Source organism: Apteryx rowi, unplaced genomic scaffold (assembly GCF_003343035.1).
Source record: "Apteryx rowi isolate R43461 unplaced genomic scaffold, aptRow1 scaffold_177, whole genome shotgun sequence".
NCBI lineage: Eukaryota > Metazoa > Chordata > Aves > Apterygiformes > Apterygidae > Apteryx > Apteryx rowi.
This window is the reverse complement of record NW_020448052.1, coordinates 1536119-1561670: the sequence shown is the minus strand read 5'-3', so window position 1 is coordinate 1561670 and position 25552 is coordinate 1536119. Positions and strand designations below refer to the sequence as shown.

The 25552-nt window shown below is 40.5% G+C and overlaps 1 protein-coding gene and 1 long non-coding RNA gene across 4 annotated transcripts in view; one reads left to right on the top strand and one right to left on the bottom strand.

Moving 5' to 3' along the window:
* The window catches only part of VGLL4 (vestigial like family member 4), a 95934-nt gene extending 76394 nt beyond the window's left edge, over positions 1 to 19540 (top strand). For both annotated transcript variants that reach the window (XM_026061180.1, XM_026061179.1), the window contains 3 exons: positions 11186 to 11408; positions 14691 to 14811; positions 16715 to 19540. In XM_026061180.1, the coding sequence (XP_025916965.1) occupies positions 11186 to 11408; positions 14691 to 14811; positions 16715 to 16983 (613 nt within the window). In that variant the 3' untranslated portion in view covers positions 16984 to 19540. The remainder of the gene's footprint in view (positions 1 to 11185; positions 11409 to 14690; positions 14812 to 16714) is intronic.
* Positions 19541 to 20233: 693 nt separating this feature from the next.
* On the bottom strand, positions 20234 to 25457 carry LOC112963782. 2 transcript variants are annotated; one of them, XR_003252721.1, is made up of 3 exons: positions 23807 to 25457; positions 22050 to 22172; positions 20234 to 20327 (listed from the first exon to the last, which is right to left on the bottom strand). It is a non-coding gene; the product is annotated as an uncharacterized LOC112963782 (long non-coding RNA). The 2 variants fall into 2 exon arrangements; XR_003252720.1 differs by having other exon boundaries at positions 23922 to 25457.
* Between the last annotated feature and the right edge of the window lie 95 nt (positions 25458 to 25552).

Genomic DNA, 25552 nt, shown 5'->3' with positions numbered 1-25552 from the left:
AGCCCGAAAGAAAATCGCGAGGGAAATAAAAGGGCTTCGCCGCAGTTGAAGTCTCAAGGGTTTGACCTCAGTTATGCGAACGCTTCCCCCGGTGGAAAATCTTGCAGGAATCGCCTGTGCTTTGAAGTTGCCTTGACGGGGAATAAATGAGATAGCCGTGGCCGCGTTACTTGCCCGCGACCGAGCAGTCCTTTACATTTCTTACATAACTCCTGTAACACTGTAAACAAGCTCCGCAGCTCAGAAGCCCTCCAAGATTTCTCATTCACAATGTAAATATTGTTCCTAAAATACAGTGGAATGTGAACATAGAAAGCAGACTATATTTGTTTGCTTGTTATACCTGCAGGCCTATGTGCGCATGGGAACTGGATTTCACGCATTTCATTGCACTGACTTGAGTGCAAAATACCTGATTAGAAAAAAAGGGCTTGGGAGGAATTTTATAAGCCATGAGAAAAAAATTCCAAAACATCTGGGGAGAAGTCTTAGAAGAGCCTAATTACTGCTTCATGTAGTCTTTAATGTGGCGCAGATGTGCAGTTACTGTAAATAATGGAGGAGACAAATACTACAGTCAGGTTAAGGTCGCTTCATGCGTTCCTGTGAAAGTCCTGCCCTTGCTGTCATTGTCTGTAGGAAATGTTTGTATCTGCTGGGGGGGGGTGTGTGTCTGTGTGTATTTGGTGTGTATCTGTGTGTGTGCATGTGTTTGAGCTGCCTAGGCATGACTTGTTTTTTGCTGTCCGGATGAGAAGGAACGATGCTTCCTAAATCATATTGTCGCACATTTCTAATCAGCACCTTTGAATATTCATAAATCAGCCTTTTAAAAAGGGAGGAAACAAACCCCCCAAATATTTTTGCTTGTGATTTTCTTTTCTAACTAAAGTCTCCCTTAAACCAGAAGTTTCTGTAAGACGATACTCATTGTAGAGCTTGGCCAGCTTTAGCTTGGGTGCCTTACCTACAGAATAACTCTATTAACTGCTCCTACTGTGCTTGGTTTGGTGGTCAGCTTTTTAAAGTAATTATTTTACTGTATTAGTATGAATAGTTGTGCAAAATATAATGAAGTTGTTACTGTATTTATAGTGCTTCTAGAAATTTCAGTAATTCAAGTTTATTAGCAATTGCAAACAGTTTCAATTAAGTTTTAAAGAAAAGTTTATTCCTTTTATAAAACAGCCCATGAAAAAAACTCATTTCTTAGAACCTGTTGATTTAAAACACAATTTTTAGTCTAAAACCTGTTGAGTATTCTTGAAAATTCTGTCCAAAAGGTGAATGAATGTACTCTCTCAGCTTTCCTTGCTTCACATCAACCAATGTTAAATTGTATATCTGATGCAGACTATAATTTCTAAGTATTAAGGACCTAGGCCCTTTTCCCTCTTTTTCATAAGAACCATTCAAATTTTAGGTGGAAAAGGGATGTACAATCCTACCTCCTGCACTTTCACACAGTGCATTCCAGCGCTGTGACCTTACTTTCTGAGACTGGCTTGCGTTGTTAAAGATCTTACTTCCCGCTCTCATGTTGGTGGTATCTTTTACTTCCCACATCATCTGTTTGAAGAAAATGTTAAATCTGTTCCTCCGCTCTAAGAGCCTTCCTGATGCAGTCTTTTATGCTATTGAACTAAATAATATGCCATAGACTTTTGAGAATTTGAGGCTCACAGATTGACTGGCGCTTATTCCCACATACTGAAATAGTTGGGTGACAGGTGTAAGTGGTGAATGAAAGTATTTTTTTAAATCAAAAAGTAGAAAATATTGTAAGGGACAACCCAGAACATACTGTATGAAAATGTAACTGCCATTTTTTATTTTCTCTAACAGTTCTGCACAGTTTCACCACAGAGTTTCAACACCACCAAGTTTTCCCAGAGCCTGCAGAGCAGCCTGATGCACCCTGGCAATATTGAGCACACATGTATGTGGCTAATCTTGTTGCATTAGGACATGACCCACTGCTGTGTGTATTTTATATGCAAGCTTTCTCCTTACATTGGCCCACAGTTTTCTCTGTGTGATCATAAATAGTTTTTACAGTATTTTCCAGTGACTTGGTATAAAAGGTTTGTTGCATGAGAGCCAAGTTTGACTTCAAAAGGATCTTAACATGGTTGAATTATAAAAGCTACACATGACCTAGCACATGAATTGGTAGAATGCAAGAAGAAATGCCTGCTAGAGGTGTTTGGGTGGGCATTGCAGTTGGGTACAAATTAATCATTTTACAGCTGTCTCTGACTTTTTCCAGTAACCCCTCTGACCTTCTAGCTCTTTTCCTGGAGGTCTCTTCACTCTTTTCTTATACTGTCAGATTCTCCTTCCTGCTGTTAGAAATTTGAAAAAAAAAGTTTGGAGTGTCCCTTTAACTTCATCTTTTATCATTTGCTCTTCTGGATGTTTTTGCCCTCTCCCAAGCAATTCAAAGTGCCTTATAGACAAATGGTTTAAACCTCTGCGCAGGTATTTTTAGTTTCCATATCAGAGGCGACTTGCCCTTCTAGTTCATGTTTTATTGATCCTAATATATGCAAAAGCCTGACTTGCACTCTAGATGTAAACATGGGATTGCTCCTCTCTCTTTCACAATCTTCATTTGACTTTCTCAGACAAGATTATTGAGCCTTCAAGTACCCAGATACTATGATGACTTCTCTATAGTTTGCTTTTGAACCAGAAATGAAACCTTAGTTCTGGAACCTATCCACCTACCTACATTAGGATTAAGGGTGACATCGGCGTAGATCTGTATGAGTTTTGTGGTTTTACTGTAACCGACTTCAGAACAAGTAATCTCTGTAGTGGCTGCGTCTTTTTTCTAAAGATGGGCCGCGTTCTCTGCAGAGCCTGCTTCAGTTTCTGAAACATTCATGTCTCCATCTTTTGGTCTTCACAGTTTGCCGAAATGGCTCTTTGCCTGTGCATTTTTCTAGCATGTTGTGCACGCTACTGGAGCTACTGTCATTCTTTGAATGGCGAAGGTATGGGTATGGGGAGGTGGCTGACTCGGATAAATCTTAAAGGTTTGCTTACTTCTCCTTCCTATTTGCCAAGCAACGTGCTGTGCCTGTGACAGACTTTGGCATCAGTTTAGAACAGGGAAGCTGGTGATGTCATGTTGCAGGTCAGAGGACCAGAAAGTTTTTCTCTTCTCGCTAACAAGATTGGCAGGAGGTTGAATATTTGTTGTCCTTGATCCTTGAAAAATCCCGGTCAGAGCAGAGTCATAGTCAATTGGTAGTTTCCGCCTAGATACAGTCTAACAAAACTTTGAAGAGATTAAATGCTAAAATGGCTTTATGCTTACCCTCTTGAAATCATAGCCATAATGATGCATTTTAGGACTTTTTTTTAATTATTTCAATGTCCTATTATACCTGGGCACTTGTTTATTGTGGTAATACTGAAATGCCTGCAACTTCCCATTCTTCCAGCTCCACTTTTTGAGATGCTAGTGGGGGGGGGAGGGTTCTTTTTTTTCTTAATTTTCCTAACAGGCTAGTTCATATTTACAGATACCTCAGCAGAATGAAGGAGATCACTTACCGTTTCAGAATATTTCCAGATATTTATTGTATGTTCACATTTGTAATTTACATCTCAGATATAGCCTCAGATATAACCTCTTCACAAATTTATGTTACTTATAAAAACAAGTGCTTGGGTGTGCCGCACAAGATGAGAGGCTAAGTTTAGGAGGTTTGGAGTGGAGCGAGCAGGCTATGGAAGTGCAGGGCAGAGCAGCCGGTAAGCAGAGACTCTGGAGAAAATTTTTTTTTTCCTGTTGAATTATAGTTTTTGGTTTTTAGAGGTAACCTGCGGTCTATACCTATTGCGGTAAGATAACTTTGTTGTAATTTCTGGCTTGCGTGTATATGCATGTATTCTAGCAGTGAAATATTTTTTCATTTAGTAAATCCCAGAGTTTTACTTATGCATGGAATGAATGCTAAACATTATATAAAGCATTATAAAGCACCCAGTGCTACCTTTTAAAGCAATTTTGTGAGTGTGCAAATATTTTTGGAACAAAAAAGACTAAACAAAAAACAAACATTTCTTGTGAGAAAAATAATAGAGTAGGATCTGAGATTGTATTAACTGATTTTACTGTACATTAGATCTAGATTTCAGTTTTATGGGTTTGGCTTTTGGCTAAGATGTTACATCATGTGGTTGGTTCTCTTGCATTCTTTCATACTTGTGAGTATTAAGCCCTCCAGAAAGGAGAGCTTTTCAGTGTCTCTGAGCAGTTTTGCTTGGTGCAGGCAGGCAGTAATTAGACATTTCTTTATGGCATTTTACAGCTTATTATTAATTTCTTTTTTTTCACTGTGAAACTTATTCTCCTGGTTGATTATGTTTGCAAGTAACTACGCAATCCAAGGTTTTAACTCTGAAGATCTTGCTTGGTGAGAACAAATTTAGAAAGCCTGACCTATGTTTATAGATAAGATTATCCTATTTCTTGTATGTTTTTACTGGTTTTATTTTAAGTCAACTTCTCATCTTTAATGGCTGTCCATTAGCTGTAGCACTAAAGTGAAAAAATTGTGAACTGAAATTTTTTGAGGGAAGGAACTGCAGAATTGTGATTACAGACGAGCGGAGAAAGCTGGGAAAGACAGGTGGAGATGGGGCATACGTCTTCTGGCTCTTCAAGAACTTGTGTAAATACTGTGCTTATTCTCCAGACTGAACCCAATGGTCAAGTTGAAACATCCGAAAGAAAAAAAGCTCTTTTCGAGGAAGACGGAAGCGGCTGGAGAAGCTGCCAGGTGGTGCTTAAAATCCAGGGGCCTTTGCTGCGTTATGCCTCTAGCCTGCAGCAGAAAATGAAAATGTGGGCACCTGCCTCTGCCCTAGTTAAACCCGTTGGGACAGGAGAGGCGAGGAGGGCTGGCCAGGCGGGGGACGGGGCTGGAGAGCTGCGCCCCGGACAAGGGCGTCCCCGTGAGCCCGCTCTCCGGCGGCCTGGCGGGAGGCGCAGCCACTGCCGCGCTGCCTCGCCAGGGGCCTGCGCAGCACAGGAGTCGTCCGTCGGCGTAGCTGTGTGTCGGTCAGAGCAGGATTTTTGGTTTGGACCAAAATATTTCCTCCAGGGAAGAATACATTACACAAATAATGTTTAAAGGACACTAGTGGCCAGAACAGGACGGCGTTCTTTATCTTTCTGAGGAAACTGTATCAGAAGTCCAGATTCTGTGGAGGAAGCGATTCTTGCAAAAACAATAATCTTCTGCAAGTTGCCTACTTTGAGGCTTTTTAGGACAGAGTATGAAGCCAGAAAAGGAGAAGGCTACTCAGAATAACAGGGAAGCATGAAGTTACTTAGAATGGGCTAGTCAGTCAGGGCAGGCAGAAGGATCATGTATTTAGGTGGTGGTAGCCATTCAAGGGGGACCTGGGCTGAAGAGTGTGTTGGACTGGTTTTAGTGTGGGTTTTTTTTTTTTTTTTTTTTGATGTTGCGAATACTTCAGATAATTGGATGATGCTCAAAGAGCAAACTGCTGATATTTTGGGTCTTTGTTTAATTTTAGTTAATTTTAGATTGCTTAAAATTTTTGAGTAAGGAACTCAGGATTTTTTCTCTGGATCTTTATCGGAATATTTGGAAATGGCACCTTAAATTCATGTTTTCTCACCTCACAATAACAGAATTGATATATGTAAATAGAGACCTTTGCAGAAAAGGATCTCCATCATGCTGAGAATACATTTTATATCAGCTGATTATAAATTCTAAGGTAGTCCTTAACAAAAGCAACAATCCTCTGTCAGGCCTCAGAGCTTGTGAATAAGTACAGTAGAAAATGTCAAAAAATGAGTAGTATAAAAGATGCTGAAAATATTAAAGTCATAGCTGAATTAAGTCCCACAAATGAAAAAGTTTGCTTTCAGCAATATTAGACACTGTATTTGTATGAAGAAAAACACTATAGAGGCTAATTAAAAAGCCCTCTAAGTGAATGCCGGTTCTTTCTGCAAGTGAAACATGCTCCTACAGTACAACCATTTCAAGTACGAGCTCTAGTTCTGCCAAAGGGAGTGTGAAACATTTGTGATTTCTTCACTTGGAGGTACAGCAATCCTCTTGGCGCCTGTTGCCTCCGAACGGGCAGGCTGGAAGTGAGTGCAGGCAGAACGGTCCCCTTCAGCGGGCCTCTTTCTTTCCTCTTCCTTAAGCAGCCGGCAGAGTGTGTCTGTTCCTGTAGGATGGCTGTGTATTACCACAACTTGGTGCCAGTGAACAGAACAGCCGCATTTAAAGGTTGTCCAAAAAAAAAAAAGGTTAAGAACAATTCATTTTCTCCACCTTTGGAACTGCTCGCTGCAGAGGACGGGGCCATTGCTTTCAATTAACAACCGCTATTTAGAAGCAAAGCGAAGCAGGCTTCCAGCTAGCAGTCAGGATGTGTGTGGTTTTGGTATGACATCCCTCTGAGCACATGATGCTGGGTAAGTGCTGCAGCCTCGGTTATGATTCACTGGGGAGAAACATGGAAAACAATGTCTGTTTTTCAAGTGCTGGAGAAATGAATTTAAGGTTGGAGTCATGTATAATTTTGCTAAAATAAACCTGTAAGTAGCTTGAATCTCTCTGTTAAAAGGGAGGTAAGGGTGATGTGCGTGGCTGATGTAATACTGTCCCACTGCATGAGGTTTACTCAGGTTTTCACTGATATTCGCTGATAATAACAATAACAACTGATAGTTATTTTTTCAGCCAGTAGAGATACACTGGCATGTCCATCACTGAAGATGGAGTCCAGAATAATCTGTGGTGATGTTTAAAGCAAAGTGGAACTGGGGGATGGTAAAGCACAGACTGTTTGGACAGCTGGATCTATTTGTAGTATGTATTTTGAAATTATTTTTCAAATGCGGTCAGAAATCCTCCTTTGTAATTTTCTGGCCTTCTGTTGGAACTAAGAGCTGCATCGCTGTACCAGTTCAGTGTACTTGGAATTTGTAAGCTACTTGACTTCAGTGAAATATATTGTAACACATGCAATTTTGACTGCCCCTTCAGACAAAGCACCTAATACCAAAACAAGAATGTATCAGTTTTCCAAAACAGAAGTTTAATAGCTGTAGTTGGAAAACAAAATACAGAATACCTATGTTTTCAGATGACTTCTCTCAGTAATAAGAAAAAAAATTTGTAACAGAAAAAACTTTCAGTTGCCTAGAGAAACTTCTAATAGAAAATTATTTTTAAAGGTATATTTTAAACTTAAATTATTTTAATAATTTGAAATTGGTGAATACTCTGTATATAAATAAGTTTATGTACGCTTGTTTTACAAGTGCAGTCAGATGTCTGCAGGATTTGCTATTTATAGTTAAATAGCAGTAACACAGAAGTGCTGTTATATCTTCACAAGGCCAGAGCTGTCACGTTACTATTCTACATGGTGCTGTACAATTTTGAGCTAGGTTCAGAAAAAATAATATCTGATGACAAAGTAGAAGCTCCAGGTATTTTTAATTTTTGCCAAGACTCTGTATATTTTAAGGTAGATGAACTGAGGAATGGGTTTTTGAAGACTAGTGTATACTGTTCCCTGTCTGGAAGAGGAATTGTTCTAAATTAGGCAGAGGGAATTAGTTGCCTACAAAACAGGAAGGGTTAGGGTGTGGTTTGCTGAGATTGCTGAGATAACTCAATAATTTTAGATATCTTTAGGGAAGGACTGCTATACTTCCCAGCTTTAGACTGATCCCATTCCCCTTTTTCGTGGTCCCTTATTCCAAAAATCATAGTAGAAAGTTCATTCTTTTTGGTAAAGCAAAAGCTACCAATTCACCAATATTTGGAGCTGTGACTATCTACTTATTTAAAGGTGAGGAGCAGTGAATATAGATGCTATTGTGTAAAGAGGTAAATTTAATTTGCATGGGAATTTCAGTAGGTTTTTTCTTCCGCTGTCACTTGATACACTTGATAGCTTTTTTTTTTTTTTTTAAACATAAACGCAGCACTTAGAAGTTGAAATTCCAGCTCTAAGGGGAAAAAAAGATGAATCCAGATTTTTTGGTTTCATTTTACAATTATTTTTTGGTGGAGAAAACAAAGTTCTTACCTTGAAAACTAGCTTGTGCTTATTAAAAGGAAAAATAATTATTATGAACAGGGATTTTTTTTTTTTCTTCAAGGTAATGAAAAATGGGAATCTACAATAGCTGGATTTGGTTTTGCAGCTTCCAAATTGTTATTTAAATTGCACTAGAGCAGATAATATTTAGTTGAAATGTAAGAATTTGGCTCGGAGCCACCAAAGATATTGCACTGCAGCAAGAAGAATGAGTCATCTCTATACTGTATTGCCTTTATCGCTTGAATAATGATTTTAGCAATGTTATTTCATGTATTATTTACCAGGTTATCTAATGGCTGTCGCCCAGGTACAAAAACAATCTATAAAGGTGTACTATTTATGAAGTTCCATATTTGCTTTTTAAGGGGTAGTGAAGGATTAGTTTGTTGTGTGTTCAGTAGCCATTTTCAGTACTGTAATTTAAGATCAGGCTACTGTACTTTAAATATAGACTCCGTTGTGCTTCCATGAAGCCACAGACTTGCCTAAGTTGTTAGCTCAGAGCAATGCAATTCTAAACTTTTTTCTTCTGAATGCTGATACTGCAAAGTAGTCTTGTGAACTGAAATGGTACCAAAGCTGGCAAAAGATCTCTATCTAACACTGTGGGAATGTGTTTCCTGGCGGTTCGTGTGCCGCTACATTATGCCTCAATCTGCCTTACACAGAAGGCTTCAAGAAACGCCTGATTTTCAGAAAACATCTTGAGCAGCAGCTGTGAACGGGAAGATGTTAGGTTTTATGGTCGATTCCGCTAATCTGCAACAACTAATTTGTGCTTAGTTAAAAGGGATGGCCGGTGCGGGGGGGAGAGAGGGCGGCCCCGAAGGGTCATAAATTACACTGTTACTCTGTTGGCTGCTCCCTCGAGGCCCCTCAGGAGAATCTGGCATAGATAATAAGCTGTCTTGTCTTGAGGTCCTCCAGAGCCACTGTATGCCCGGTGTCATATTAACCCTAACCTCTACCATGGCAAGTGGGTTTCCATTCAGGCAGCAGGAGCGGATTTCTAAATCATACAACCAAGAACCTGCTGAGCAGACTGAGGACCAGCCTGGGGTCTGGCCGTCGTGTCAGCAGGGATCCTGTTCTTCGTGCAGGAGGGCCCATCCCGGGAAGGATTACGGCCGTGCGAGCTACGAGGGGGGCAACACGGATAAGGAAGGTCTGGGAACAGGTGTCATTTGAGGAAAGCTAAGTAGTAGCAGCTTGGGCAAAAGGCTTGTTGAACAGAGAGATGAAATCTGAAGCAGCAAGGAGAAGATAAGGAGGGAACAATGTCTTTCTCTCTCTCCTAATATAAGAACTGGGGCAGTAGCAGACCATATCATTAGATTTTCAATTAAACAGAAACAAAGAAGAAGAAATGCTGACAAAAGGTGCTTTACAAAATATGTAGTTTAAACTGTGGAAGCCGTTGCCGCAGGATGCTGTAGAGGCTAAAAGTTTCTGGGGTCTCAAAAGGCCCTTGAACAACTCGGGGAGGGCAGAGAGCCCCTGGCTCGCGGGGCAGCACCAGGGGAAGCGTCGCTGCGCGTCCGTCCTGCTCGCGAGGCCCCGGGCGCTGCGGGGTCCTGCTGCGTTTACGTGGTGCACGGGGGAACTGCATGCGGGAGCGGTGTGGTGCGAAGCACAAGCTGAACCTCAGCACTGTTAGGTCTTCAGATGATAAGGAGAATCCCACTCCAAGGCAGAGTAATGTTACTGTCTGTTTTTAACCAACATAAACTACAAATAACCATTAGAGAAATCTAAATAATTATCCTATTTGTATAAGCCTGTGAGGTTCTTTTCTGTAGCATCTTGGTAAAGAGGCTTTGGGGTTCCTCATTTCCCTCTGTTGGCAGGGCTTTTCTTTCAGCTGGCAGCATTTTCCGGGTGACTTTTGCAGACACTGAAGCGGGCAGTAGCTTCCCGGAATGGTAACTGGGTTCAATATTGAGCACTATTCTGACATCTTTACTTCTACTATTACATAAAACGTTTTTCTCTTCCTTTTCTGTCTCTGCCTTACATTAATCAGAGCATTTTTGAAGGTTATTCCTGTATATTAATTTGCCATGATGCGTTAAAAGAAAACAATGGGGGGGGAAAGTTGTAAACAGATTTTTGTAACAGTTACCCTGAGAGGACACTGCTTCTGCTGTTGCTTGAAGAGTCCCGTGAAGAGAGAATATGCTTTTTGTGGAACCAGCTTTCTCCTCTAGTTCTTTCTAGTATCAAAGGTGGACTGAATTTGATATATCATACTGAGGTACTAGGCATTGTGGCTTGATACATCTTAACTCTTAAAATACTGGTATGTTCCAGACTGCCAGTCAAATCCATGCTTACTTAGATAAATGATTATGAACTACTACCTTTCCCAATATGAATGAATTACATTTCCTTTGATTCACTGGTTTCCCTTTAATCAAGATTATGTTGGTGTTTAGAAACTGAAATACAGCATTATATAAAATCAGTATTATTTTAATTGCAGTGAATGGTAGGCTAATGATGTGAGTGCATCAATTGAGATTTATGGTTCAGCAGTAATGTGAAATTACTCTTTTAAAAAACAGTTGTAATTAAATGATTCTGAGAGAAGTGCAGTATAGTCCGCTTTGTCCTTCATTTTCTACTCTGGAAAGGTTGTTTCGTGCCCTGATTTGCTGAATTTTGCTGATATCAGCCCATGTCTTTCCATTAAAACAAACTTTTCTTGGGCTTCAGCAATGCTTATAGGATATTGTGGTGTTAGGAGACATAGCTGGATAAATAGTACTTTAAATGAGGACGTTTCTGATCTTAAAGCAAGATCAGTTGCTACTGTTACTTAGATAAGTATCTGAAGAAATTCTAGGCTGAATAAAAATTCTGATTGCCAGGGCTTGCAAGGGTAAATTGCTCACTTATCTTTGCAGGGAGATGGTTGGATAAACCAGGGGGATTCTATACCTCTCCCCACAAACCAAGCAAAATGCATTGCGTCATGTTTCTTAAAGGGATTTGATGTTGCATATGTTATTACAGCTTGCAAAGACAGCCAGTTATGTGACTTTTTTTCTCTTTCATGTCTTAGAAACAAGACTGCCAATGGAGATTATCGGAAGGAGCACAGAGAGAGGAGTCGCAGCCCAATAGAGAGAGCTGCTGCCCCAACAATGAGCCTTCACGCCAACCACATGTATGCCTCAATCCCAAGCTTGACCATGGATCAACCTCTAGCACTGACCAAAAACAGCATGGATGCAACCCGGACAGTTGGCATCACACCTACACTGACTTCTGTGGAACGGCAGCAGGTACTGGCTTCTAGGTTGACAAGAAACTCTGGGTAGTTGTAGGAATCCTTGCTGTAGACACAATGAGGACTTCCCAGATGTAAGCAGAACGTATTGTGACTTACAATAGGTAGGCAATACCATTCTTCAGGCAAAATGTATTTTTAAAATGCACGATGAATGCCACAGCTCGGTATGTTCAATGTGTATAAATTGCTGGTGTTTAAATGTACCTGTCATGGATTTCTTAGCCTACCTGCTTTTCTGATGCTTTGTTAAGCTTGTTAATGCATGTGTTTGAATCGGGAAGGCAAAGTCTGAGTTGCTTTTTGGTTGAGTGAGGCTCTAGTACCCATTAGGCAATAAGTGATGCAGGTCATAGGTAAAGAGGGTGTTTAGGCACAGCGTGTACTCTCCTTGGCAATGAGTGAGTGCTTTCCTCCCCTCTGTCCCACCTCTCTCCTGCTGGGACTCGTGAAGAAGAGGCGCAAGATAAAAAGGAGCCATGGAGAAGGCGTACAGGAAATTCTGCACTAAATTTTCCAAGTGAAAGAAGGTGGAATGATCTTAGGTTTTTTAGATAGCCAAAAGGAGACTTCAGAGTTCATCTAAACTGCCAGAAGTCGATGAGCCATTTTAGTTGGTATGCAGAGTTGTGCATGGACCTGAAAGCAGAAGCTCTGTTGTTTAGAGCAATATTATATCACTGTTTGGTTTTTGCTAAACAAAAGTAATGATATTTCATAAACTTATACTTTCTCTAAAATGGTTTTGTTTTCTATATGCTGGGATAGGGGGATGTTTGTTTTTTTGCTTGCCTTCTTGTATGTTTTACTTGTTCTTCTTGGGATCTGCTAAAGATAAGCTATTCTCTATGGAGGTTATACGGTAACAGTTTTCTTGCATGTCAAAGTCACTTTTCCTTCTCACCAGTTGAGAGGAGAAACAAGCTAACTGAGCTGTGGTGAGCTGCGGTGTGGGAAACTAAACTGGCCTGTGCACCCAAGCTCTTCCTCCTTCCCTTCCTCTCCTCCTTCCCTTCCCTTCCTCTCCTCCTTCCCTCCCCCCACTACGATGCACTGCAAAGGGTAAACATGTTGAGTGGATGGTCTTCCAGAAGCTGGGCTTTTCCACATGTGATTTGGGCATGTTTTTCCCCTGCAGTGTACACCTCACACCTACTGTTGTAGGTTTTCACCGTGGTTGGGGATGGGCAGCAGTAAGGCTTTCACGTTTTGCTCTGCCGGAGCGCCTAGCTTGACACTGGTGTTGCTGCTGTCTTGCATCATTTGGCACGGCGAGCGCAGAGTTATTGTTCTGGGCAGAACAGCTCTTCCACGCTCTCAGCATTCGGTGATGACAGAGGAGGAAGGGACAGGCTTCCACTGACGACACTGCTGCCCTTTGATAGCATTACTGCTGTTTCTCAATTTGGCAGCTAACACCAACACTCCACTATTTTAGTGTGTTTGACTTGGGCCGACTCCTGCTGCCCACAACCAGATTTCTCTCTATTTTGTTATCTTTGATATTCTGAGCCAGATTACAATCTGTTTTCTTGGGGAAATAGGATGTTCAGGTAAGAAATCATATAAGAAAAAAATTGTATAGAAAATAAGAAACCTTTGCTTGATTTTTACCTTAAGTTAACATGTTGAATGGGATTTCATCTTACTGTATGCTTCCAATAAACAGGAGGATAAAAAGGCACTTACTTTAGGCAGTGTAGTGGTTATTCAGCAGCTATAGTCACTGTTATTAAATTCTCAGCTTCTCATCTCAGTATTTTCACATAAATATGCACAGCCTGTTCAGTGTACCTGTACGTGATCACACCAGGGGGTTCGGTACGCTGCCTTTTCCCTGCCCCTCAAATCCTGGGTGGTGTTAGTACCTGCTCTTCTGTTACCTGCCTCTCTGTACTTCCCACCTCTTGCATGTCTAAAATAGCTTTCTGAACAGATAAGTATGTATATGCTTCTCAAAAACAATACTTTGTAGATGTACACAATCTTGGCCCCTATAAAAAAGAAAAAACCTGCCATCCTTGAACTGCATACAGAGAAATCATATAACTGGCTTTTTTTTTATTTACTTTTTGACTTTGTTGTCAGTGCAATAAGATGTAAATATCATTTTTCCCATTGTCTGGACAAATCATATTAAACCTTCCCTCAAAAGCCCATCTCTGTTACTTCAATCTTGCTCTTACTTGGTCTAGACTAAAGTACCACTAAACAATGAAAGCTCTTTCCTTCTTCATGGACCTTGTATGGTGGCAGGTAAAGTAGTGATTTTTGTGGGTTTGCTGCAGGGATTTGTAAAATGGGTAAGAAATTAAAACTGTGTTAATTGCAACAATTCTATTAATCTTTTAGACATTTAACTTTAATTGAGTATAGCAAAATGAACTCCTTGCATTGTAAAATATACTAAAGATGCAAAGCAAAAATATTTAAGTACTTGTGTTATTTCCCTTTAGCCATCTGGAGAAACTTGGGCATTTCTTTTCCTAAGGCCTTGTTTCAATATAACACTTACACTTATTACAGTTGTTTACCATGTATTTTATATTACACTTTGCATAACGTATACATTGTGGAGTTAAGATTGCGTGAATACGTGTTTTGGGGAATTGGCATGTGTTGTTGAGAATGGAGAAAGGACGATATTTCTTAATGCTAGAAAGGCACATAAATTACAACAGGAAAGTACTTTCAGGCAACACTTGTTCAGGAGCTTTTTATGTTTCATATCTTATGGGCTTTTTGTTTTCTGGCTGAAGTATTGAATACAGAATTAGTCAGTCTAGGAATGCTAACTTCTAAATGAAGAATGATGCCATTAAAACTTGTTTAATGCTCAGGAGACAGTTTTCTGTAAGATTTGTAAAGCACTTCTGAGTCCTGCAACCCAAAGGACTCGTGGACGTATATGAAACGAGTACTTACTGTGTTGACATTTAGTTCTGCGTATATTAATGAATCTGAAATGGAAACGGTGTAAAATCTCCTTAATGCTTTCAGTGATTTGCTTTTATACTGTCTTCTTTCTGGATTGTTGCTTGCCACTTAAATGACTAAGAACCATTATGAAAATGCATTATTTTATTAAATGAAAGAGAAGGAAATAATTGAATATTTGGGGTTTAATATGCTCTATTGGATTGGATGTTTTACAAGTTATTTCATTGCCAAGATTCAGTTAAGTTTGTACCTCTCTCACTGTACTGCAGTGAACTACAGTAAGTATGGCTTTGTCTAATTACCTTATCGAGTGACCGTTTTTTTTCTTTCATATTAGAACCGTCCATCTGTAATCACATGTGCTTCTGCGAACAACCGAAACTGTAACCTCTCCCACTGCCCCATTGCTCACAGCGGCTGCGCTTCAGCAATGCCTGCCTACAGAAGACCATCTAGCAGTAAGTGCAACTGCCTGATTTGAATTTGTGGAGAACAAGATTTTCTTGCTAGCTTTAACCGCAGGGGCATTGGTGTATTAGCCTGAATAAAAGGAAGTGAAACAAGATGCACCTCTTCTTTATCCGGTCTACCTGGGCAGAGACATGTACCAGCACAGAGCCCCTCTGCAGTCTTACTAGCATCAATCTCATGCCACAGTGGGAGGTACCATTTCATGAAAGGTTTAAAAAAAAACAAACAGACAAATAAGTCATTATGTTTATTTTAGTCTAACTGACAAACAGCAAACAGAGAGGACCCGCAGATCCAACCATGCTATTATTTTAGGTGCTGTAGTTTTCCCAGTCTGTCTTTCAGTAGTCAGTAGACATTTATGATTCAGATGCAGTCTGAAAAACCTTCTTTCCTGTAGCTACCAGTGCGCTTCCACAGCACATACCCTCCACTGCTCTCTGCGTGGATCACACGCAGCTCTGGAGGGCAGTTGCTACAGCAACCCAAGCAGGGAGCTTTAGCTTTTTACCTTCAGTGCAATTAGTACTTTTCATGAAATCTTTTCATGAAGTACCTGGAAAGAAAGCTTGGGTTATTCCTCTTCACTCCTTTTCACTGTGTGATTAGGGGAAAATGGAGCCTTTTTCATTTCAGGTCATACAGCTACTGACTCAGACACAGCATTTTCAAAAGTGACAGGCTCAGTAAAATAGGAGGGAGGCTTCATCCCCCCAGAATGTGGCAGCGTAATGAAATCAGCATGAGCTGGTAGGAACCTGAAAGACCACAGCAGGTTGGGTTTTTTTGAGGGGGGTGGGGGTTTTTTTTGTGTTAGTTATTTTGTTTTGTTTTTTTAAGAGCAGCATTTTGTTGAAAACTGGAATAAGAAGCCAAAGTGAGTTTTGGAACGTCCAGACCCCAGAGGATATATTATGCCCTTAGAGAAATCAGTAGCTGGAGATCTAAGATGTTCGAAGTTTTCCAAAAACTGCTGTTACTTACCTAAAGAGAGCTTCTTCATTGAGCACCTAGCTGTGTTTACATGGGCTCTGGAATAGTTGTAAATATTTTCAGAAAATATTTTTCTCTTGTCACTTGAAAAGGTCTTTCTGCATGATACTTGCATTATTTTAGGATCAGTTAAGGCCTTTCAGGAGCATGAAGAATAATGGCATCGAGCCTGACAGTTTTAAGCATTTCTGAAAGATGATGTCTTTTAGACACACAGGTTGCGTGTCTAGACTAAAACTGCAAATCTCTCATATTTAGTCAGAGGAATTATTTATTACTTTTACCATTCAAAACCTGTTTTTCAAGGTTCTTTTTCTCTTGTAACAGTATCACACTATTTAAATGCTAGTACCTAAGGCAGAAGTAATGATTCATGCAGTTTTCTAGCTTTCTCCTATTATGAGCATGTCAAGTAAGATGAAACCCTTAAATCAGCTTGTGACATACAGTAATTTAGGATGGGGTCCTCCTCACATCTGACTGTTACCAGCAGACTTGAGAGCTGATTTAAAGAACAGTTTTGATTTTTAATTCGATTTAAGCCTAAATATTAAATTTTATGTGCTTGTTGGGGGAGAGGGTTTCCACAGAAATTGGAAATGTGGCAATGCAAAAATCCTGGTATGAACGTGAGGGAGAACTATAATTATTTATAAAATCGTTATCTAGTGCAGGTCACACAAGTGCAAAGATACTTAGCCTCGTTTTCTTCTGCATTTCACATCCTTATGTTTTCTTTCCCGGTCCCCTTTACTACCAGTTGTATGATCTAAGGAAGTCTTGCTTTAGGCATAGATGATACAAAAATGGGAAAAAAGCAAGGACTCTGAAAGCAGTATCTGGTGCCAGGATTCTGCACTGAAATAACATTTCTTCTGCCTCCTTTCCCCCATCTAGCTACCACTGCCTGTGACCCAGTGGTGGAAGAGCACTTCCGCCGAAGCCTTGGCAAGAATTACAAGGAGCCTGAGCCAGTGGCAAACTCTGTGTCCATCACGGGATCAGTTGATGACCACTTTGCCAAAGCACTTGGGGATACATGGCTTCAGATCAAAGCTGCGAAGGACGGCGTGTCCAGCAGTCCTGAGTCTGCTTCGAGGCGGGGCCAGTCTTCCCCTTCCTCCCACATGGTCAATCATAATCACTCTCCCTCTGTGGTCTCCTGAAGAGAGGACCGTCGCGTTTGTGAATTTGCATGGTTTGACTGAGCTTTGAACAGTGCTTAAAGTAGTGTTGGGGGAGGGGAGATTAGTTTTCAACACATGTTTTGGAGTACTCACTTTTTTTTTGTAAAAGGGTGCCCTTAAAGATGATAGCAGGAACTATTTCATAAAGATTCATATGATGTAGCATCCTTTTTTTTTCCTGCCTCAATTACCAAAGAAACCTCTGATGCAAATCTGCTGCCCCTTTAAAAAAAAATGCACGCTAATCCACAGAAGCCATTACACATAGTTGGTTGACCCAAATGCTTTTTGCTTTACTAGCTTCTTGCGACTAGAATTTGTCTGGTTTGCTTACATTGCTTTTTTTTTTTTTCCTCTCTGTGAAGTAATTTTGTATGTATATACTTGAAAAGAACTGTCATGTATGATTTGCACTATTGGAGGAGGACTGAAGTTGCACAGCAACTTTCCGGAAGATGCTAATATTTTGAGGGCAAACTGCTGAAAAAAGGGTTTAAGGATGACATTTCTATCAGTTTGATTTTTCTTAAAGCAAAACAGCTTTGGAAGGGGAAGTCTCATACAGGTTATAGGTCTTTCTCTCTTTAGATTTCAGGTGCTTAGTGCTTGCAACTGGACTGCATAATTTACAGAACACGGGCATTTTTTCCTAAACACTGCAGTTTGTTAGAATAGAGCTGAGGTTGGAGGGTTCAATAGTGCTTAACAATGCATGTTTTATGAAAAATAGCTGGTATCTATTAATGTATAGACAGTAAGAATCATAATACTTATTAGCTTTTCTTCAGAATTAGTTTATTTTTGTCAGTAACAATCCTAGATATACTTACTGCTGGTACAGTTGTACTCTATGATATTTGTATTTGATATTCACTTTAGTAGCAGCCAGCAAAAGAGGACAGCCTCAGGACAGGCCTCAAATGATGCAGTTTAGAAATATATGATGCGTGGTACAGGATGCTATAGCTTTGCGCAAGACTGAGTAATTGTTTCTGTCTGCAGCACTGTCTGCTTAACAGGAATTTGCTTCCTAAAACTAAGTCTGTGTAATCCACCTTTAACTAGCTGCAGAAACTGCTACCATTACGTATCTTGGCTGGACAACAGATTGTTACAGTTTGTGAAATATGATCTTTAATTTTTTTTAAGCTTATTCATAAACCTATGCCAAGTTGCAGCATACATTCCTCCATTAGAAAACTTTATACAGGTATTACTGCATTTATTATCATTTGCTATATTAATAGCTACTAACTAGAAATTAGGCAATAGAGGCAGGCATAAAACCACAGCTGTGCTAGTACTAAGAGCTTCTCTTCTTGTTAAGTGTAACTACTCTCCCCCATACATTCCATCTTCCCAGTACAGTTGCAACTAGGTGTTTTTCTTTTTTTTTTTAATACTGGGTTACCTGAGATGATTGGTTCAGTGTAGAAAGTTAGAACTAGTTGGAAGATAAACTACACGTGATGTATTATGGACTGTGTTACAGTATTGGGTCCATTGTGGCTTTTATTTTAAGGTTTTTTAAAGTTAAGCTAATTAATTTGGAAAAGGTGCAGGGTAAAAAAGGATCAGGAGATTGGCTCTTACTGTTGTTGAGAAGGTGGCTGCTCAATTTTCTTTAAAGATTAAACAAACAAACAAACAAACAACCTAAGCCCCCAGTTTTACACATTTCACTACCATCTTACTGGGTAGTCAACGCTTACCTGCTTTGGCATTCAGTACCCTACTCTCTGTAGGAAGATTGTTAAAAGAACACTTTTTTATATAGGTAACTTTAAGACCATCGTTACGCTGTGCGTAAAGAATGTACAGAGAAATTTGTAGGTATTTTTTGAGGAACAATTAATTTGTTAATGATATGTAGCTATTTAATTTTTCCCTTTCCTTTATTGTAATCATTCATTTTTTTGTTTGGAGAAAAAAGTTGATCTTTTTTTTGTTGTAGATTTGTCTGTAATACAGTAAAAGTGCAGGAACACAGTTATTCTATGAGAACACTGCATTAGCATTAATAGCCACTAGTTTGTTATTGCTACAGGCTACTGAGCATTATAACAGTAAAATACTAATACTGTAGATGGACTCTGTGGAAAATGTGACTCCTATATTTCTTTGTAAACACAAATAAGATAATGTTTTTAAAGCTAATATTTTCAATAATAGCTGTTTTACAAGGTTACATTTACTTATCTGAGATAGGTAAATGAATTTGAGGGCAATAAAGATTTAATGTGGTATGTCCAGTAAAACATATATTAGACACAATCATGATACGAAAGCCAAAGGGTTGGGGGGAGGTGGAAGGAAACTCAACTGAACTCACCATCATGCTGCGTGGTGAAGTTTCTTCACAGAGCCAGGTTCTCTACAGTTCAGTCTGAAAGATTCTGTGTTTGTAAATCTGTAATATACCATTCTTTTGTGGCCTTGTTTCACCTGGAAAAAAAAAAGGGTTGGCAGGCCATCTTTTTTTTTTTTTTGTACTTAAAAGTAGCCTTAAAGAACAATAAAGTGCTCTTAAATCACAGGTGTGTGCATATTCTTCTGAATTTGCTTGGGAAGAAAGGAAACCGATTTCTATACTTTGTGAGTTGGGAGCAGAAACAAACTACTATTCAGGTCATGTTTTCCTTCAGAGGAAACCCATCTCTTTCAGGACTTTGTTATCATGTTGAAATGTCAGGAAGGTATATTCTGTTTTTATTCTCCAGAAGTTGAGGAGTTTGTCCAGGAAATAGTCTTTACAGCTACAAAGTGAACCTGTTGCTGCCGCAGCAGATGGACAGAAATACCAAGAGCTTTAGGAGCGCATCTCTAGCCACTGAACACACTACTGGCCAAATTCCCGTTGATCAAGTCTTTTTGAGCGTTTGCCCAGTACTCCTTTCCATAAGGGGCTGAAGCAGCTGTTCCTGTTGTTCCTAATGTAGCTCCACAGTAGCAACTCCCGAACAGTTACTGTTTTGGAAAAAATCAGCTAGTCAAGCATTTCTGTAGCGCTTGTGAAAAGATCAGTGTCTTCATTTTCTTTCGTTTTGTCCTGTCCCTCAGCTTCTTAAAGTTTTATATTAAGAACAAAAATTATTCCCTAAAGACAACAGCTGTATTTTAAATGCAGATAGCCATGGTCTTGGGTTTTGGGTAAGCAGCATTTCAGTAGATCATCATTCATTTGACCAGAGACAGCTAATTCTTAGAACTAAGCATTTTAATTACCTGCTTTTGAGAAAGTTCAGGTGAATCAGACAAGAACCTTCAGAGAAAATTCAGCTTTGAATGTAGCAGAGGTGTCTCCAAAATTAAAAAAGGAAGTACTAAAAATAAAAAAGATATAGAGTTAGTTACTATTGTATTGTATATGAAGTGACTAAATTGTGTGACAAAGAAAGTAGGCATTAAATGCTTATACATTGCTAAGGTAAATGACTGTTTTGGGGGTGTGGGAGATTCCATGAGAACACACCAAGAATGATTAGTTTAACACATCTGAAAAACATCCCTCTCTCTCTAAATATGCATGGAAAGAAGCCTAAATACATGCTTTAAGAGCCTTTGGGAGGGAGGCCAACTACAACAAGCCTCACACGCCTCTCAGTCTGCTTTCTGAAGGGAGCTGGTTTCCTTTTAGGAAAAAGTCATCCCTACATCAACATTTTGGAGGCAAGATGAAACAAGACAAGCAGCGCTGCTATCTTTCAGGTCAGTAGCTTATTGTGTGTTCTATCCTGTACGTGGTAAAAGGAGAAAAAACAGTAATTTCTTCATACTCCATGAGTTTTCTAATTAGCAGCAGGCACTAAAGTCATTTTACACTAAAGGGGAGCACCGTGGCCTAGAAAACTGGACACCACACACACACACTTCATACTGTTACCAACTCCTACACTATGTGTAATAGTTTACCTTTTTCTGTGTGTGAAATGTAGCACAGCTTCAAGCTATGCTTTTGTACTCTTCCCCTGCATTCTTTCTGCAAATTTAAATTCATACAAAAAAATTTAATTTTAGAAGATAGCTCTGAAAGCACAAATATGCTAGGGATTGAGTTCAGAACTTTCTGCTTGCTTCAGTGAGGGACCTCTCCTAAACACAGTTTTTACGTATTTCAAGCTTCTTTAGTGGTAAAAACAAACTTTAAATAGATCCAGAGGCTAGACTGATGGACAGTGACAGTTTGACACAATAGTGAAAGAAGCAAAAAAGGTAAAAGAGAAGGGAAATTCCCCAAATATATTGTGTGTATAGATGCAGTATGCCTGCTACTTGCCAAACCTATATTCATAGTGTCACTGGTAAACGACCACTGAACCTATCCAGCAGATAGATTGATGCTTACCCAGTGAAGCAGACAGGACCTAGGACAAAGTTTGTTTCATTTAAGACTAAAAACATGAAGCAGCAAAGGGAATTTAAAAGAAGGGAACAAGCTTGATTTTGATCAGGATGCTGGAACTCCTCCTCTATAGTCTGTGTCAAATGCAGGCAGATTGGAGTCAGATGGCTGTAGAGGTTCCTGCCACTGCTGCAGAGAACTCAGCAGGGAACTACTGCGACTGCTCAGCTGCTCATAAAGCAGTCGCACTTCAAAACTGGCACATGCACAAAACTCAAAATTGTAACCAGCTCACCATCGTACGCTGGGGCTGTAACTGCACCAGTTCAGAAGCTGCTTCATGAGCAGCAGCTGAACCGTCATTGCAGCTGGACTGAAAGTTCACAGAGGGGTGCAGGGGCGTGCGGGGGGTGGGAACAACTCCAGATGTTCCTAGGAGGCCAAATCAGTCGCCAGCAAAAAGATGTAAAATTGTCTTTCAGCCTTGTTCAGAAGCTCTTGTACAATAGCAGAGCAAGGAGAACTCGCTACACACTGTGTAATAACTGCTTAGATGATAAAAGGGATGAGCCACAATGCCTGCATGAATAAGGATGTCTCCAGTTTCCAAATACCATGCCAGTATGTCATGCTGCATAACATGATCCTGGCAAAAGCTCATCACAAGTGTTTTAAATGTTATTTGTATGAGCGTGCTACTCACCAGAGTTGGCACACACAGGCTTGATGGGGAGAACGTTCACTGCTATCTTGAGATCTCTCTTGAGGACCAGTGAAATAAGAAACCAGATTGCATCTTCCCAATATACGGACGCTTCCATTTCATCTGGCATGGATACAGACACAAGTACGCATTAAACATAGCACCTGAAGGGTGCCTCTCGGACTCTTTTCCCTTAGCACACAACGTTATTACATAGCTGGACTATGCTGTTTGTTGAAGCACACTCCAGCACTGGAAGGCCCACATCAGAAAGTGCGCCAATTTAATAACTAAACAATTTTAACCTCTCTGTTAATGGGGACGTTCTGCCCACTCTAGAGCAGCTCTCTCAAGTATGGTTCTTGCACCTAAGAGAGCCAAGATAGATAGGTTACCTGCTTATTTTCAAACTGTGGTTACAGAGCGCTACGTAACAGCCACCTTGCTCACCAAAGCCCGCTCACTGGGTTTCGCTGGCTGCTCTCTGACCAAAGCGCGCAGGACGCAGACCGGCGCGTCCCCCGAGGCACGTGCAGGAGCACTCCTCAGGGCCCTTGCTCCGGCTCAGGAGCGCACACTCTTCCTGCAGGAGAGGGATGGACTTCTACACCCAGGAAGGCCTGCCAGGCTCACGGGGGCAGCACTGCCCGGCAGGAGTAATAACTGACACACACATGCTTTTCCCCATCAGCAGGGCGCAAGCCTTGACACGGGATCAGCTCTATTTTCTGACTCGAGCGACGAGGACGGACTGAGGCTCAGGGCGCTGAGACGATCAGGGCCAGGGCTACCAGAACTGGGTGGCTGTCACTCACCTTCCCATACATGGCAAAACCGGGAGTACCGCGGTCTCCTGAGTGCCAGCCCAGTACTCGATGCGCTACAGCACATGGTCTGCCCGCTGGCACTCTGCCTTCAGTCTTACAACCATCTAGAGCAAGGAGATGTCCTAAGAGTGCGTTCAAGCCAGTCCTGCCCGCTCATTGGCCCAGAGAGACACTATCATTTCTGATTTTCCCTGAGACATTTACTAGCTTACAAAAAAACTCAGATCTCAACATCTCTCTCAACACAGGCTGAAAGAAAGATGCAAAATAAGACTAAGCCCAGTGTAGAATAGCCATTGCAAAAACAGTGGCTAAATCACATGATAGAGCATAAGCTAAACTTTACTTTTAATTAAAACTCAAAAGGGCAGGTCTGGACCCAGTACATTTTATGCGACAGTAGGAAGAACAGCTTGCACCAGCCAAGAACCTTGCCCAGAGCCCTAAAGCTTTTAGTTCAAAACTACAATACGAATTCCTAAGTCTTTGGTCTTCCAGAAAATAATTATAAACAGGAGATGCACTTATTCAGGCCATGTTTCAATCTAGACTAACTGATTATAACGGAGACTTTTTTCAGCCTTGGCATCAGGTTTGATTTTTATTTGTAGAAATGTTTCACTATTCTTCTGCTTAATTCTGCTCAGATATCTGATCATCGCATGTTTGCAGAAAGCATATCTAGGAAGGCATGTTCCAGTGAGCAGAGCAGCACACAAATTGCTCTGCTAGTGTGAGAGCAGGACTCCTGTGCAAGCCGCTTCTGCACAGATTTTTCCTAGCTGCGACAGGGAAACGTCACTGCTGTGGGCAATGCCGTTGGCCTCTTTGCTGACGTGCTCCCCATGCCTAAACTTAACTCAGAGGATTTCCCCTCTCCTCAGGAACTTCCACACCATTAAACATTGATTTAGAGGAGACAGCTCTCACCGGACCAGCATGGCCGCACTGTGGAGAGACCCAGATGCTCCGCTGAGACTGCTCTTAAAGCCTCCATACATGTTTTATGCTTGACACGGACAACGCTCAGCTCAAAGAGACTCACTCAAAGAGGAAGGAGCAGCAGCTGTCCAGATGCGCTGTCTTTGAAAGAGAGCGATGTGCAGGCCCTGGAGAGACACCGTGGGCTGGTGCCAGCCTGTTCCCAGGAGGAGCTCCTCCCGTGCGGCTCCTTCCTCTGGGGCTAGAGAGAAACAGGCAATGCTCTACTGAGGCCAACTCCATCCTCACGTGACAAGAGCATCTCCAAGAAACATTAAATATGAAATCCTCGTGTTTGCCTTCAACACAGTCAGGAGGCCAGTTCAGCAGGCAACAGTGCGCTAACTTGCACTAACTTACAGGGTTTTGTAGCTGCTAAGTGACGTAACACTTAAGACAAGCATTTATACAGACCGACACACCTCTCTGTTAACCAAGGGTGGCACGGGATTAATTATAAATATTATGATTAACAAGCATTTATAATTTAACAAAGGTGGAAAAATGAAGTTTCTTTTTTTATAGCCTACTTTTAAATGACAAAGCAGTTACTCAGTTCCAGTAAGAACACACTATGTTACATTGACATGAGACTATTTCAGCCTTTTTTTGCTCGTAGGCAAACTGCTAACACTGTTCATTGTTGGACTATTCGTTCTGATTTTACATCTTATTTTGTGAAGCAGCAGCAGGCATTGCATAATGCCAAGGAGAACATCTGTCTTCTTTCTATCACAAAGACAGATGCAAAGGCATCTGTCAACATGAAGCTGTGTCAGCCACATGCCAAGTCAAAAAGCTGCTTATCTTAAAAGTGTTTGCTCAGTTTGGGCAAATACTATGCAAGCAGAATACTTCTGCTAGAGTCTGCTATTCGTGCTGGAATCAACATTACTTTTTGAATCCAGGAAAACACAAAGCTAAAATCTCCTGCTTCTGGAAGTATTAAAATGATTTGAGTTTTTAATCTATATTAATGACACATGGGTCACGTATTAAACCTAATATATACAAATGATATACCGCTATGGTTATCTTGTATCTAGTTACTTAAAACTAAGTGTAAAAAATACAGGGCTTTTTGTTTTCAGAAAAAAATGTTTCAACCAGTTAAAAAAAATCAGCCTAAAATTAAACCTTTGTTCTTTGCTGATTCACTACAGTATACGACACTTTGGGTTTTTTTTATTTTTATTTTTTGGAAATAATGGAAGGAACTAACAATACTTTGAGATTAAAGCATGGTCCTTTCCTTTTCCTTTTCCTTCCAAATGGCAAGTTCTTGGGCTCCTGCTAAGGTACTGAAAATCTCAGACTATTGACTTCTTCAGAAGCAAAGGCACGTACTCAAATAGCACCAAAGGCAATACAACATTGTTGCGGGGTCACACCAGCAAAGGCCTTTTGTCTTGCTTTTTTTGTCAATCCTTTGTTTAACCCAACATTATTTGTATTCATCAAACATTTTCTCAGGGTGTTAATAACGGACATTGTTCTTGCTGGTAGGGTGTGTTGTTCTGCTTTAACTGGTGTAAACACAAACATCTATTTTGAAAACAAAAGTAAGTAACAGAATCACAGAGGGTTAAGAAAACTTTAAATTCAGGTCTTACCTCTTGACGCTTCTGAAATACAAGCAGTCAACAGGATCACCCTGGCTTTCAGTATGGGATCAGGGATAGGAGAGCAGCAGCC